Source organism: Vanacampus margaritifer, chromosome 2, assembly GCF_051991255.1.
Source record: "Vanacampus margaritifer isolate UIUO_Vmar chromosome 2, RoL_Vmar_1.0, whole genome shotgun sequence".
Lineage (NCBI taxonomy): Eukaryota > Metazoa > Chordata > Actinopteri > Syngnathiformes > Syngnathidae > Vanacampus > Vanacampus margaritifer.
This window is the reverse complement of record NC_135433.1, coordinates 2,052,819-2,069,755: the sequence shown is the minus strand read 5'-3', so window position 1 is coordinate 2,069,755 and position 16,937 is coordinate 2,052,819. Positions and strand designations below refer to the sequence as shown.

At 41.2% G+C, this 16,937-nt stretch overlaps 2 protein-coding genes across 2 annotated transcripts in view; one reads left to right on the top strand and one right to left on the bottom strand.

Annotated features, from left to right (window-relative positions):
• The window catches only part of LOC144043536 (protein unc-13 homolog A-like), a 65,126-nt gene extending 60,510 nt beyond the window's left edge, over positions 1–4,616 (bottom strand). Inside the window, exon 1 of the mRNA XM_077557276.1 lies at positions 4,306–4,616. Coding sequence (XP_077413402.1) covers positions 4,306–4,327 — 22 coding nt within the window. The 5' untranslated portion in view covers positions 4,328–4,616. The remainder of the gene's footprint in view (positions 1–4,305) is intronic.
• Positions 4,617–5,935: 1,319 nt separating this feature from the next.
• Positions 5,936–16,528, top strand: LOC144043538 (BTB/POZ domain-containing protein 2-like). Its single transcript, XM_077557279.1, has 9 exons — positions 5,936–6,501; positions 6,585–6,704; positions 7,997–8,153; positions 9,320–9,425; positions 10,236–10,433; positions 10,521–10,713; positions 12,654–12,741; positions 12,815–12,961; positions 15,651–16,528. Exons 1-9 carry the CDS (start codon positions 5,978–5,980, stop codon positions 15,810–15,812), a joined length of 1,695 nt encoding a protein of 564 aa, XP_077413405.1. The 5' UTR covers positions 5,936–5,977; the 3' UTR covers positions 15,813–16,528.
• The last annotated feature ends 409 nt before the right edge of the window (positions 16,529–16,937 follow it).

The following is a 16,937-nucleotide window of genomic DNA, read 5'->3' as shown; positions in this document are numbered from 1 at the left end:
ATGAATACGCCATTAGCCATGAATTTCAACAAGTCAAGTTAGCTCAGTGCTTAGCGCAAATGCCTCTACCACGAAGAACCTGGGTTCAAACCCCGCTTGGACCACATTTTAGTACATTCGATGGTTCGATACCAACTGACTATCATATCAGGAAATGGATTATAATTTCTCTGAAATGATTAAATCCCACTTTAGACAGATTGCAGTTAAAATTGTGTTTGCATTCATTTGTCATTTAACTACAATTGAAAATGATGTGATTTTTCAATCAATTGAGTTGTGCAGGTTAGAGGCCACAAATTGTGGAAAAGGTTTTTGACGTAATTGATCTCGGTCTCGTTTTTTATCACCAAACGTCATTTGAACAGAGATGTGTAGCCTTTTCGTATCTGCGCTATTTCATTTTTATGCTGGGCTTTCATTCATTAAATACCTGACAAAGCAATCTGAGAATTGAGCGGCATGTCAAGTCAACAGCAAGCAAACTACGAACTGTCGAGGAATGTCAAATAGGGAGGAGTCCAAGATTTGGGGATCAGCAACAAAATCAAACTCAACAAAGTGTCAAAATAGGTTTTGTGATTTACCACAATCAATAAAGTCTCAATCATTCAGAAGTGCTTCACAAGCTTGGAAGAGGGTTAAGTGGCAAAGCAAGAGCCAGCGATTTGATTTCGATTTAAACGTTGGCCGGCAAGCAAGTCGGTGTTTTCAAGTAGAATCCGTCTGCGTGTCCGCTTTCTGCCTTGTCGACAGAAACTGTGAAGAAACGCAGCCCCTTGAAGAAGCGCAAGTGCTGTGCGGGCCAGAAATAGCTCCAGTCAGGTAAGCATGAATGATGGAAGAGGAACAAAAGCCGGGCGCGCCGCCAGGTCTCGTAGTCTACGGCTCCGACGGCGGCCGCAGCCGGCCTTTATGAATGGATCGCGCCGAGGGCTTTAACGACACCCGGGACTGACTCAGTGCAGCGGGGACAGTCAGTGGGCGGTCCCGGCACAATGAGATGAGGTGGGCAGGCATCAACAATGACGCACAAGAGGTGACTTTGAAGCCCCTTTACCGATCCTCGCCTCCCTATTTGGCCACCGTAACGTATACGACGGACGCCGCGAGCTCTGACACACGATAAGATAAGATCCACTGATTGTCACACCCACCTAAGTGGGGCGAAATTCGTTCTCCGCATTTGACCCATCCCCTGAGGGAGCGGTGAGCAGCAGCAGCAGCAGCAGCAGCCGCGCTCGGGAATCATATGGTGATCTAACCTCCCAATTCCAACCCTTAATGCTGAGTGTCAAGCAGAGCGGCAATGGGTCCCATTTTTATAGTCTTTGGTATGACCCGGCCGGGAATTGAACCCACGACCTCCCAGTCTCAGGGCGGACACTGTACCACTCGGCAACTGAGCTGGTCACGATGGTGATTACTCACATTTAGAGCAGGGAGACATGTCGGTCGGTCCATAATCAATATGAAACATTTCCGGTGATTCACAGACACATTCGTTATATTCATCCATTTTCTATACAGCTTGTCGTGTTCAGGGTCGCGGGGAGCTGGAGTTGATTCTAGCAGACATTGCGGGAAAGGCAGATGATACACTGGACTGGTTGCAGTCAATCACGGGCAGGGCTGAACAATTCAAGGAATTCAAATAGACGTCACAATTTAGTAGAAGGACATTTTCAAATCAGAAAGACGAAAATTTGGATAAACTGTCGTTCATATTCATTCATGGTTCAACTGCCTTCATTTTAGCCTAAGCCTGATATTTTTTTTTTATAGGGATAGACCGATAATCGGCCCGGCCGATAGTCAGCATTTTATAAATATCGGCATCTGCCTTTTTCTTTTCTTTTTTGATGGCCGATTCATTAAAAACTGTTATTTTTGCTCCGACGGGCGCTTTTCTCCTCTGTCAGTAGTCAGGTTTCCATCCAATTGTTTCGGATTTTTTTAGAGCAAATTTACTGAATGTGCGCAAAACGCACATGCAACTTATGCCCGTTTTCATCTGTTCTTCTTTTGCAAATATTGAGAGGAGACTCTGACGCTGTAGGTGGCGCTATACACCATAGAGATGTGATCCACCAGTAATCTAAAAAGAAGAAGACCAGGAAGCGACTGCGCCGTGCGATGACGCTGTATGAGTTTTCTTTTGTCATTTTTTATAAACATAGCGTTTCCCATCTACAATAGCATTAATATTCGCTTATTTAATTAATTCCAAAAATATTTCTGTTTAGTCGTCACCCCCAAACGTACCTTACTTTATCGTCCGACATTGCTTTGCGACTACAAACGTACGTGTAACGTTATATCCAGTCAAAATGTGCGACGTGTATCCGGTCTCGCCAGCGGTTATTCGCAAAACCTGTTTCCATTGTCAAAATTTGCATTTTCCTTTTTTCGATACGCTTCAAAATCCACCCCATCTAAACGTTTTTTTTTTTTTGTGAATTTTGGGCCCTTTTTCAAATTTTTGACGTTTCCATTCAGTTTTATTTTCGCAATTCTTGAAAATTCGAATAAAAATGGATGGATGGAAACTAGGGATGCACGATAATATCGGTGGCCGATAATTATCGGCAATTATCGACTAATTTGACGTCAAACAGATAAACCAGATAATAAAGAAATGTTTGCATTTTTTAAACATGGCTGTTTTGTTTTGGCAAACTCAAAATGAGTTACTAGTTTTCTTTGAAGCAGACTTATCAATAACATTTTGCTTCATGGTGCTTTACACAATGTTTACATGTATTTATCCATGTTAGCGTTATAGTAGGACTAATATATATATATATATATATATAAATAAGTATATTTGTATTCAAGTACATTTTGCAAACAATTATCGGCTGACTTATCGGTTATTGACCATTGATGGGATGTGTTATTGTGAAGTCAATGCATTGTCATAAGTGGTGGAATTGTTCAAAAAAAAAATGTTCACTTTAACTACTTGTCTTTGTTTATAGTAGAATGTCAAAGTAGTTAATTACTAATATTGTACATTTTTCAAAAATTGGAAGTTTAAATTGATACTGTAGTTTTTTTGTTTTGTTTTTTTACAATACCTGAGTTAAATATTTAGTTAATAATAATATTATATAAAACCAACTCATTTTGAGTGTTAAAAAGTCAGTGTAATATAAGATCAACACTAACCAGTGTTGACGAGTGTTCAATTTCAACTACCATCAGAGTCGTTTTACCTACATTTCAGTGTAAAAAACAAAACAAAAAAAAAAACATTCAAAATGTTGTTTCGTGTATATTTGGTGTGGACCAATATAGACATATTTGAAGTGTTAAATTCAACTATTTAGGTGTTGAATTAACACTGTCGATTTTGATGTATAGGAAGGGGCATCCGTCTCGGACCCAAGGAAACAAAACCCATCAGAGGTGGAAGTATATCAAAAATCAAAAGTCTGAAGATCGTATGTTCGCACTTCCCAAAGTTGACTTTTTTCCTTTTTTTGGTGGCATCATAATCATGCACTCACCCAAGGCATTAACTGTGATAAGCACATAAAGCATGTCCAAGCAGTTGTGGCTTCAATGCCTTGCTCAAGGGTCCACCTACCAATACGTCACTAAAGTATTCCTGTAACACTTCATAAAATCAATGAGAGGGGCAGTCTTGAATCATTCAACCTAGCTTCTTTTTTTTTTTTACATGGACAATTGTAGCATGACTGTGAGGGGCACCAGCATCAGCATCAGGTGCTTTTTTTCGGGAAGTCGGGTGGGAGGAGATGACGCATCGCTTCCAGGGTGGGGGGGCGTTGAGAAGTGACGCGCACATCCCTCCAGCAGGCGAGTATTCCCTCACGACTACATCCGAGCGGCGGAAGGAGGGAGGCGAGGGAGGCGGCGGCGGCAACACGGCAACGGCAGGGGCTTTTCCGCGTCCTGCTCATCCGTCCGCCCACACGCGTGAATGAGCGCAAGACACACACGCGCGCGTGCGCACACACGCACACACCGAAGACAACCTTGTCAGTCACGTTATTAGCGCAAGCAGCAGAAGCCAGTCGAATGCACGTTTGCTGAGCGAACTCTCTCTTTAGGTACTTTGACGACGTGACGGTCACGACCGGTTTAGCCTCTCACGTTGCCAAGCAGCTCCCGCGGGTTAAGGAAAACGAGTTCGGTGATGCCACAAGAGCAAGAGTTTTCAATCAACGTGATAGCCCGGAGGAGATTTCACACAGTTTGGTGCAGTACTAAAAAAAAAAAAACACACTCATACACGAGCAAGTGCGAGGCCAGATAAGCGGTTCATTTCCAGCTTACCTCCCACGCATAGTAGGGACATCTCTGTTGCGTGGCGTGAGGGTTCCCGGCTGTCCTCCGCTGAGCAGCCGCTGCCTGGCCGAGCCGTGATTTGCAGTCTCGCTCCGTCTGACTACCAAAAGGCAGATTTGTAGAAGGAAAACGAAGTGTTGTCTCAAATAAAAGCTCCTCGCTGGCTACGCGCGGCTGTCGTCTGCTGCTCGGCACAGGGGTAAGACCCTGTGTCCACTTTGGTAGCTCCCCTGCATTGCCTCAGCTCGCCGCTCCTCCCGCCCGCACAGCCATCTTGTTTCAGCAGGACAGCTCCCCTCGCCGCTGTGACGTCACTGGGATGAGGCGCACAGGAAGAGGGGAGGTGAAGGGAAGACGGCATCGGCAGGATCCAGGATGGGCATGGGCGACGTGATGGGACGCCAACGATGGAATGAAGTCGCTTTGTGGAATCACCAAACGTGATTCCACTCAAAGCGGCTTCATTCAAACTAACTACGTTGTGGGACAGATACTGTCAAAAGTTAAGAAACAGTGGCAGTGGAGAGCCTTAAACTCAAGTCAGAAAGTGTCTTTGTTCTATCAACCTCACTAGGCTAAATACGATATTCTGATTAATTGTGTTTGTGGAATACGAATTAAGCAGAAAAATCCACCTGTTTTTTATCCATCTCAGGGGTCGGCCATTTTGCCTTGTACTGACATTTGCTGTCGACTGAAAATGACGTCAATGTGTCTAACGCTGTATTCACTGGAGGTGGGAAATCTAACTTTTCTGACTTCATACTAAAAAGTGTGTACGGGAACTCTGAACACCCCCTTTTAACTCGGATGTGTCCAAATGTGCACACTACTCCTCATCAGCATCCTGCACTAAGGCAGGGGTGTCCAAACTACGACCCGGGGGCATTTGCTGCCCGCCATCCATTTTTTAGTGGCCACATATACTAAAAAATGACAGGCCCACAAGACAAAACAATAAATACATGCAGGTGAGCTGTTAGAAGAGAGGGTGCTGACAAACTAGTTACCACAACTAATAATAAATTAGTTGATGTTATGAAACAATACAAATAAACTTTTTGCAACTAAAGAAACACAGCTTCTCTTCAAAATAATAGTGAATAAAGATTCTTTGGGGCAATGTTGTTACATATCATGACATATCAGTTTATCGAGATATGTATCAAATTGTCTTTCTTTTCATTGAAAGATGCACATTCGTCATTCAAAAATAATAATTTGGGGATTTTTTTTTTTAATGCGATTGGCTGGCAACCAGGTCAGGGTGTACGCCTACTGCCCGAAGACAGCTAGGATAGGCTCCAGCACGCCCGTGACCCTAGTGAGGATAAGCGGTTCAGATAATGGATGGATGGATGTTTTTTTTCCCAATATATAGTGTATAATGTGTGAGTGTCTACAAATCAAACAAAATTACAACATATAAAAAGAAGAAAAGAAAAAGAAAAAATAGCCAGCAGACATTCTAACTAATGAATTTTTCCATTTCACTTTAAACAAGGGACCAATTAAATTATGACAAAAGACCAAAAATGCATCTTGAACGTTAAACCTGGTGCTCGGCTGTAGGGGGCGCTGTAATAACTTGTTGACGTCGATAGCACAAGAAATTGACGAGGCGAAGAAGCGTGTTGTTTACGCCTATGCTACATGTAAGATGGCTGCTGGTGAGAACAGTGGCAGGCCTCCGTGCCTCAACTTCGCCGGCCCGGGTCCTCTGGGAAACAGCCAACCCAGCAACAGTGTTTTCTCGATGCCGGCATCCAACGGAGCAGCGTTGGGTTCGGCTGGCGGTGCGCAGGGAGCTACTCGGCGCTCCAACCCGCAGCTGGGGCCTGGCGGTCTAGACGGCAACGGCGTCCTGACCTCCGGAGCTCCACCGAGCGCCCAGGGCTCCCTTCAGCCGCCGACCGCGAGCGCGGCGGCCACCGGAGGCATGGCCACCCCGGCGTCGAACATGGCAACTATCGCGGCGTCAAACGCGACCCCGCCGGCGGCGGCGCCCACCGCCGCTCCGGCCGCCGCGTCCGTGCTGGTGTACCGGGAGCCGGTGTACAACTGGCAGGCGACGAAGAGCACCGTGAAGGAGAGGTTTGCGTTTCTGTTCAACAACGAAGTACTCAGCGACGTTCACTTCTTGGTAGGCAAAGGAATGGGGGTTCAGCGGATACCTGCACACAGGTAAGCTGGAAGATGACTTTTGACCGCAAAGCTTCAATGATGATACTTTCGTCTGATTGGCTGCTTATCCTTTGCATGATTAGGTTTGTTCTGGCCGTTGGAAGCGCCGTGTTTGATGCTATGTTCAACGGCGGAATGGCGACGACGTCAACTGAAATCGAGCTTCCGGACGTGGAGCCAGCCGCCTTTTTGGCACTGTTAAAGTAAGAAGGACTTGTGCATGTTGTCTTGTTATCGACGGCAGGTGCTTGTGCCGCAAGGGTTGCAACCGACAACCGTGTTGCGTTTACGAGCACAAGAAAGGCGATGCAGTACGAGCGTTTCAATGAGTGCAAACGCTATTGCTTGTACTGCATTGTTACTTTATATCACATCCACCCTATTCGGTCAAGTCTCTAATCTGTCAAGGTTGCCGTCTCATCCTACGTTTGATTCCAATTTGATTTCTTCAGTTAACAGGGATTGGTTCCTTGTTCACTCGCCTTGTAGGGTTTCTTTGATGTACACAACAAAATAATTCGCAATGTCGTGCTGGGCGGGCCTTCAGTGGACTTCTCATGTCATAATTCTGAAAAGTATTGAAATTAAAATTCGGTACTATCCAATATAATTGCATACAACTGTGCCACGTACGTCATTTGAACAAATTCAGATTCAGAATTACAAAAAAAAAAAACATTAAATTGAATCCCCAATCAATCAGAGGACGGAAGAAAACTGCTGTTGTTGCTGGCCAAAATGAAATCTGATTTGTACCTGAAATAGTCCCATTGCCATTTATAGTTTAAGTAACACGGAGCAGCACTAATTCTGTAGGCCCAGGACTGGTTAGATGACATGTGAAGAAACCCTTGGAAGCGCCGTGTTTGATGCTATGTTGATGAGAATGTGATTCAGTAAAACAATTGGGGACAATCAACCGCTATTAGGATGCTTGTGGCCTCGGAAAACCCTGTTCAATCAAAGTTTTTTTTTTTTTGATAAATCAATACACATTAACTCTTTGACTGCCAAAAACGTTAAATAACGTTTAGTAAAATCCTAAGGAGGAGTGCCAAAGACGTTAAAAGACGGGGTTTTTTTCAAAACAGAGGTGAAACTAACCATTTTCTATTGTTGATTACTGAAAAACGGAATAAGGTAGAAACAAACTTTTTTTTCTGATGAAAGATGAGAGTCCAATCTTTCATTTGGTAGTATGTGTGTTTCCATAGTCCAAACACATAATTTTCTGTGGACCTTGAAAGATCAGTCAAAAATGCTTAAATCGGCTGGCACCCACGGCATCCCTTTTCTGAAAACGGTTGGCAGTCAAAGAGTTAAAGGTAATGACGTTTTACGTATTACTTGTGAAATATGTCATATTTATTATAATGAATTAAAATGATAATATTATAAAAAAAAATTATTTTGCACTGGCTTTTTATTAAAGCACAATATAAATGGAAATGCGTCGAATGGATACCCTTTGAGCAACCAATTTGACCCCGTGCAGGTTTCTGTACTCTGATGAAGTTCAGATCGGGCCAGAGACGGTGATGACCACACTTTACACCGCCAAAAAGTATGCCGTCCCAGCCCTGGAGGCCCACTGTGTGGAGTTCCTCAAGAAGAACCTGAGAGCTGACAATGCCTTCATGCTGCTCACGCAGGTACGACGCGCCGATTATCCTATGGAACCCGTGTTAAATGTATATATTTGTAACTTGTCATTTAACGTGACAACCTCGTTTCATAATGTTCTCATTCGCTGCCTTCAAATTCTCATATCCATCAATACGTTTAGAAGGCTGCTGTACTGCGTCAGCGACCCGCATCAGCCGACGCTCATGCAGGAATGATGAGTTCTTCATCAAAATCTATTTGAAAAGGTTACAAGTTCCAACTAAAGTATTTAGTTGGAATATTTTTTCCACTGTAATCTCTACATGTAAACGTTCAATTATATACACTGTCGCCTTTTAAATAACTAAATACATCAAATATGCAGTCAACAATAGGACTGGGTATCGATTCTAATTTCTTCAATTGATTCGTTTTCGGTTCACAAGAGTTCATTACGATTCGATTTAGATGTATTTTTTTCCCCCCGATTAGGTTCACCTCAGTTCAATCCGATATTGATTAATTATACAAAAATAATTCTTCTTAAAGGCAGCAACTGGTTAAATTATTTAGTTTATTCATGAAAGTAACACAAACATTGACATCAGCAAGGATGAGATGAAGTTGTTTTTATAATTCTAATTCCATAATTGTAAATATAAATTAAAAATATTCAAAATTGGTCTTAGTCTTTCATAAATGTAAGAAAATACTTTTCAATTCATGCCAATGGTAAATTTCAACAAATGAGGCCTTTAAAATTGAAATTTCTTATGAATTTATGGAAAAGGGATTAAAATAATCGCTTCATGGTTACATGAATCAATATCAGCCTCAAAAAGGAAAATCAATTAAATATCGATTACCTTTATTTAACCAGGTAAAAATGTTTGATAACTAATTCTCATTTACAAACATGACCTGGCCCAAAGTAAATAAGTGATTTAAATAGACTTATTGCTCCAACTTGTGATCGGATTGGTGACATTTTTTTTTTTTTAACTCGCCGATCAGCCCCAAAAGTCCTGATTGCGTCAAGCCTAATTAGCGCATGTGTTTTTGACATTTGAGGGATGACTGGCTGACTCCAAAGTAAAAGTAAAATTGCTGTAATATATCCCAGATGTGATGATTACTGTGCCTTTAGATCGTTTATGTGTTCCTTAAGTTCTGGCTGGCGTGTTTATTATACATTCTTGTTTTCTGGTTTCAGGCCCGTTTGTTCGATGAGCCTCAGCTTGCCAGCCTCTGCCTCGAAAACATTGATAAGAACACAGGAGATGCTCTCGCCGCCGAAGGCTTCACAGACATTGACCTCGGTATTCTCCTGCTTGCCCTTAACTCATTCAAACCCCCAAAACGTGTAAATACGTTTTTAATACTTTGTCCTTCGCTCCCAAAAACGTATTTATATGTTTTTTGGGTGCTTTTTTTAAAAAAAAATGCTAGAGCATACAGAAGGCTTTGATGCAGCTTTTCACATGACGAGGTGGCTTAAAGCAATGTTGGTAGTTACAAAAACGGCCAGCAGGTAGCAGCAGAGTATAAGAGATCAGCTTGGGCTATGTTGCAACAAGCTCTTTTTGACAGTGTTTTCAACAGGAATGTGAATATTGACAAAGCTATATTCTAACGCTAATTGCTGCAAAACAGATACACATATATATTTCTGTGAAAACTTCTGGGAAGTCTTCTACTTATTGCTGCACTTCTTATTTAATTTCAATTTGATCTCTTTCTATTCTGTTGGGTTTTTTTCTTTACTGTAAACTGCAGCTGGACGAAGTCCAGGAAAAAGTTCCCCACGGGGAAAATAAAAGTATATCGTATCGTATCGTATATACTCCCCCCCCCCCCCTTTTTTTTTTCCCGGAAGAAAAAAAAAGAAAAAATATATACTTTTTTTCCTGATGAAAGAAGAGACTCTAATCTTTCTTTTGGCAGGTCCCATGTTTTTATAGCAATAGAACTCAATATTCTGTGGGCCTTGCAAAATCAGTCAAAATCCAGTAAAATAGCCGGGAGCAAAGGGGGTTGCTTCAGTGAAAATGGCTGGCAGTGAATGTGTTAATTGTGACATTCCTCGCTTACATTGCATCACATCTGACCATTATTTACCTGGCTCGTAGATACGCTGGTTGCCGTGTTGGAGCGGGACACGCTCGGCGTGCGGGAGGTGCGCTTGTTTGGGGCCGCGGTGCGTTGGGCGGAGGCGGAGGCCCACAGGCAGCAGTTGCAGCCCACCCCAGAGAACAAGCGCAAAGTGCTGGGCAAGGCCCTCACACTCATCCGCTTCCCGCTCATGACCATCGAAGAGTTTGCTGCAGGTGAGCGCAAAAACGGAGCAAAATGTGAGTATTTCCTCAACGCGGTCAGATGGTCGTGATTGAGGCGTGTCTTTTTGCGTTCGTCAGGCCCGGCGCAGTCCAGCATCCTGAGCGACAGGGAGGTGGTGAGCCTCTTCCTCCACTTCACCGTGAACCCCAAACCGCGCGTCGACTTCATCGATCGGCCTCGCTGCTGCCTGCGCGGGAAGGAGTGCAGCATCACGCGCTTTGGGCAGGTGGAGAGTCGCTGGGGCTACAGCGGGACCAGCGACCGCATACGGTAAAGAAGCGTCCGCGCTTGCGTTCCCGCGCAGCTCAAATGCAGCACTTACTTGCGAGTAAGCGTCATCGCTTTGTCAAGCAGATTGATTTTGAACTATCTGACAACAACCGTGAAGAAAATGTTGGGGTTTCGACACGACGAAGCGGGCATCGGAATTCTTTCGTAAATGAGCATTTTCAGTTGTAGGCTTCACCGAGATCTACGGAAATTGGGAGGCATCTGTAACGGCCTAAAAAGTCTTTTAAAGCCATGTGCTAAACCGAACAGGAAATCTGCCATTTTGAATTTACTTTGTTCAAATAAGACCTCTATCAAATGTCGCCCAATTCCAAACTACTCCTAGAGAATTTGTAAGATGGTCTTCAAACTCGGGCAGTTTAATCTAAAGTTTTTTAAGATGAAAAGTTATTTTGAAATTTTTGATTTTGTTGCCGTGGCGACGCACTATTTGCTAAGAAAAATTATGGCGTTTTTAAACCTGGCTACAAACTCATGAAACTTGTATATATACCTGACATACTATATTAGGGATTTCTTGTGCAACTTTCATTTAAATGACTCATAAGCGCAACATACAATTTTTTAAGCAAGCATTCTTGCATTTCACCAAGATCTGTCAAAATGAGCACGCATGTTAACAGCCCAAGACAAAAAGTTTTTGGGAGCTGTGTGCGAAACCCAACCGAAAGTCGGGCATTTTGACTTACTTTGGAATTTGTCCGATTTGATTAATTTTTTATTTTATTTTTAATTTTGTAGAGGTCATATTTTATATTTTGACAAACTCCTCTTGCAGAATTCTTCCAATCATTTTCAAACTTTTTTTTTTTTTTTTTTAATCTGAAAAGCCATTTAAATTTTTTTATTTCGTTGCATGCTGTTGCCGTGGCGACATGCTGTTTTTTTAAGAAAAATGAAACCTGGGTGAAAACTCATGAAACTTTGTATACACATCAGACCTGGCATATAGATTAGAGATAGACCGATATCTTTTTTTTTTCTGGGCCGATGCCGATTATTAGGGGGGGGGGGTTGTCATTGTTAATTTTTATTAATTTTTTTATTTTATTTTTTTTACAAATGTCTCAAAGCATGTTTATTGAACACTTTTTCTGACTTTTCAAAAGTGTTTTTGTTATTTATTAGACAATAGACATCCTAAATTTCTAACAAAATGTTCAGAGAGCTCCCAAGGTTGTCAGTACGCCTTAAAAAGTTAAATGGTAACTTAAACAAGTAAATACCGTAGCTCTCTATAGTTTTCTATTGTTAATATTTTTTCCCCAAAATGTAAAAATACCTGAAATCTTAAAATTTCACATTTCTTTGTTGTAATGTCATACAAAAACTAATTGTTCAGAGTGAACTGAAAATTTAATTAAATAGTTCCTCGAGATTAAAATGAATTGAGATTTACTTTTATTAGCCGTCGGATAAAAAAAAAAAAGAAGAAGAAAGCCGATATCGATATTCGTCAAAATGGCCAATATCAGCGCCCAACATCCCCAATATAAATCTGTATTTTAGAGCCATTTCTTGTGCAACTTTAAATAAATAACTCAATAGCGCATCCTACAATTTTTTTAACCAAGGATTCTCGGTTATACATTTCGCATAGATTTGTCAAAATTGGCAGGCTTATGTAACAGCCCAAGACATGCTAAAAAGATTTTTGGGGCTGAACCGAACATAAAAGTTTAATTTTTTGTATTCGTGGGACTTTTCTAGAGGTCATTTTTTTTAACAAAGTCCTCTCGCAGGATTCATGCGGTCCTCTTCAATCTTGGTGTGTTTTATCAAAAATGTTTTGGATGAAAAGTTGTTGACTTCGTTGCACGCTGTTGCTGTTCGCAAAGAAAAAAGTGCTGTTTTTGAGGGTCGAACCTGCGGTGAAAACTCCTGAAACTTTGAAATAAAAGGCTGTTGTCCTGTTGTAGGTTCTCAGTAAACCGCAGGATTTTTGTGGTTGGCTTCGGCCTGTACGGCTCGATACACGGACCGACCGACTACCAAGTCAACATTCAGGTAGGAGACGGCGGCGCCGGTTTGTTACCTTCCGCCATGTTGATGACGAATCCCGTAACGTTTCTCCGTGCAGATTATTCACACGGACAGTAACACTGTACTGGGCCAGAACGAAACGGGCTTCAGCTGCGACGGCTCGGCCAACACCTTCCGAGTCATGTTCAAGGAACCAGTGGAGATTCTGCCCAACGTCAACTACACGGCCTGTGCTACGCTCAAGGTCGGTTCCTTAAAGGTTTGGGTTTTCAGGCGTTTGTTTGCGTCATTCAAATGTTTCTGCCAAACCTCCGTTCATTTGCGTGCCATTCTCATATTTGGCTCGTCTCGTTAAACACTCGGCTGGACAAGCGTTATCAAGCTCACGATCTGGCAGGCCGCACTTGGAACAACAGCCCGCAATTGAGAATTTCACTTCTGGGCGTCGTGTCTGCGCCGGTCACCGTCACAGTAAACACTCGCTGAAGAATCCTAATCGAGCTCGTTCTACGGAGGAGCACGCATGCAACGACGACGCGGATGTGGGAGGGACTTGGATTCGGAAAGTCACCAGTCGGGTCACACTATCTTGCTATATATTGAAGTCATATTACAAAGTATGTAAACGAGATCTCAAAATGAAATATATTGCACTTACTGTATATGCTGCAGGGCCTCCTTAAAAGCAACCCTGACGAGAATGGCCTTTGCGCTATATATGATTTACTTGGTTGTTAGTGACACAACTACAAGATACAATTTTAAAAAGGAATTTCCGGTTTAATACATTCTGTAGAAACTTCATTTGCATATACGCCACCATTGTTGTTTACGTTGCAATGCATTCTGGGTAGTGACGCAGTATTAGTTGAAATTGACGAACTTGCTAATAAGAATTTTTACGCGACGAAAATTCCCATCAATTAAAATGCTTGGACATACTTTCAATTAAAATAGTTAATAATGTTTACTGGAATTCTTTTGGGACGTTAAACATAGCCGGGTCAAATTTACCCATTTTAAAGTTGAAGAACTACAAATTAGTATTTATTTATTTATTTATTTTTATTTTTCATTTTTCATCATCAATTAAAATGGTTACTAATATTTATCGGAACAATTTTTGGACATTAAATATAGCCGGGTCAAATTGACCCATTTTGAAGATGAAGAACTACAAATTAGTATTTATTTATTTTTTGCTACGAAAACTCTCATCAATTAAAATGGTTACTAATATTTATCGGAACAATTTTTGGACATTAAATATAGCCGGGTCAAATTGACCCATTTTGAAGATGAAGAACTACAAATTAGTATTTATTTATTTATTTTTATTTTTTTGCTACGAAAACTCATCAATTAAAATGGTTACTAATATTTATCGGAACAATTTTTGGACATTAAATATAGCCGGGTCAAATTGACCCATTTTGAAGATGAACTCTAATTTTATTTTATTTTTTTTAATACAAACATTCTCAATTAAAATGCTTGTTTGACATATTTTTTAAAATGGTTGCTTATTTTCCGGACTATAAGTCACACTTTTTTTCAAAGGTTGGCTGTTCCTGCGACTTGCATACGAGGAAAATATATCGGGGGAATCTATTTTCACAGACAGCCACAAGAGGGCACTCTAGACTTATACTATAATATACAATATACTTAATGCGAGTTATGTTATGTTTTTCTTTTTCTACCTAATTATGCATTTTTGGCCTGGTGCAACTTGTACTCCGGAGTGACTTATAGTCCAGAAAATACAGTAATATTTACTGGAAATGGAATACTTTTGGGACGTTAAAAAAAGCATACATAATTAGTATATTTATTCATTTTTTGCTACGAAAATTCTCACCAATTAAAATGCTTGGATATATTTCCAATTAAAATGATTACTAATATTTACTGGAAGTGGAATGCTTTTGGGACGTTAAACATAGCCGGGTCAAATTGACCCATTTTAAAGTTGAAGAACTACAAATTAGTATATTTCTTTTGCTACGAAAATTCTCATTAATTAAAATGCTTGGACATATTTTCAATTAAAACGGTTACTAATATTTACTGGGATGCTTTTGGCACGTTAAACATAGACGGGTCAAATTGACCCATTTTAAAGTTGAAAAACTACAAATTAGTATATTTCTTTTGCTACGAAAATTCTCATTAATTAAAATGCTTGGACATATTTTCAATTAAAACGGTTACTAATATTTACTGGGATGCTTTTGGCACGTTAAACATAGACGGGTCAAATTGACCCATTTTAAAGTTGAAGAACTACAAATTAGCATATTTCTTTTGCTACGAAAATTCTCATTAATTAAAATGCTTGGACATATTTTCAATTAAAACGGTTACTAATATTTACTGGGATGCTTTTGGCACGTTAAACATAGACGGGTCAAATTGACCCATTTTAAAGTTGAAGAACTACAAATTAGTATATTTCTTTTGCTACCAAAATTCTCATTAATTAAAATGCTTGGACATATTTTCAATTAAAACGGTTACTAATATTTACTGGGATGCTTTTGGCACGTTAAACATAGACGGGTCAAATTGACCCATTTTGAACTTGAAGAATTGAATTTGTTTGGTAATTAGTTTTTGCTACAAAAATTCTTATCAGTTAAAATGCTTGGACATATTTGCAGTTAAAATGCTTGCTAATATTTACTGGAATGTTTTTGGGACATGAAACATAGCCGGATCAAGTTGACCCATTTCAATGTTGGTAGTGTTTTTATCATTAAACAAAGCCTGGGTCAAATTGACCCGGGAACATTATTGTTGTTTGTGAGAAATCAACCTAAAAGGAGGGTTTAAGCAAAAAACTTAAATAAAATAAATGAACAGAACCTGAAAATGCCCTCCATCACTGCATAGTGGCTGTTGTGGTTCCTCATCCCCCGTCTCTCCTCCAGGGCCCGGACTCTCATTACGGGACGAAGGGAATGCGAAAGATCACACACGAGTCATCAACAACGGGCACCAAGACCTGCTTCACCTTCTGCTACGCGGCGGGTAACAATAATGGCACCTCAGTGGAGGACGGACAGATTCCCGAGGTCATCTTCTACACATAGTCACCTCTGACCTTTGACGTGATGTTCCATCAAATGTGACGGCCTGGATGTGGTAGCCTGGGGGGGGAAGGGGGGGCTGAGGGGGGAGGGGGAGGTCAAAATCCTCCTCCTTATGGTGCACTACCACATTGGAAGACAAATAGCCATGAGGCGATAGGTCACAATATTATGTGTAGTTTGTCCTTTGAGGTGCGCGAGTCTCTTTCCATCTTCCCGAAAACGACGCGACTGTCAGAGACTCCGCAGTGGAACAACTACCTGCTGGAATGATGGGACGGCGTTGACACCTGTGCCGTGGGCTGCCAGCAAACAAGCGGGACACTGAATGTTAGCCAAGCGAGTCAGACCAGCAACATGCTAGCAGGTAGCCCCGTCCGTTCCAACATTCGGCCCATTTCAAAGGCTTTATTCAAACCCAATTTCGTCACCTTTACATTCGAGACGCAACGTGCGGTAAAAACGGTTTGATTCTGTATCTTTGCTCGGTAGTCGCCTATATCCAAAAGACCTTGCACTTTCTTGGCCTTTGCATAGTTGGTGGTTTGACGGATGCACATTTATTCACTCTTCAGATGTCTTTTTTCTTCTTCTTTTTTTTTTTTTAACGATGTTAATATGTGGGCCCGGGTCGGTGTTGACATTTAAATGCTGTACAAACCTCGATTCCGACAAAGTTGCTCCGTGTCATGTCAGTTAAAGAGATTGATTTGTAACTATTTGTTTCCATCCCATATTCAGTTGTGCTACGAAATATTTAAAGGGACACTTGAATCATTGAGCCATTTTCAGCACCTAAAAGTTCATATTTAGTCCAGAATGACTTTGATAACTTAAAAAAAAAAAAAAACTTTCCACTTGCTGTTGACTGAAGATGACATCACACGTGCTCAGGAAACCGGTAACGACCAATCATGGCTCAGTTTGCTGACCAAGCCCAGAAAACAGGTGAGTCATGATTGGTCGACTCGTTACCTACTTCCTGCACGGATGATGTCATCTTCAGTCGACAGCAAGTCTTAAAAATGAGTTTTTAAAGGTGTCAATTGTTCATGAAAAAGTTATCAAATTCATTCTGGACAAAATAACTTTTTACTGCTGAAAATGGCTCGATGAATCAAGTCTCCC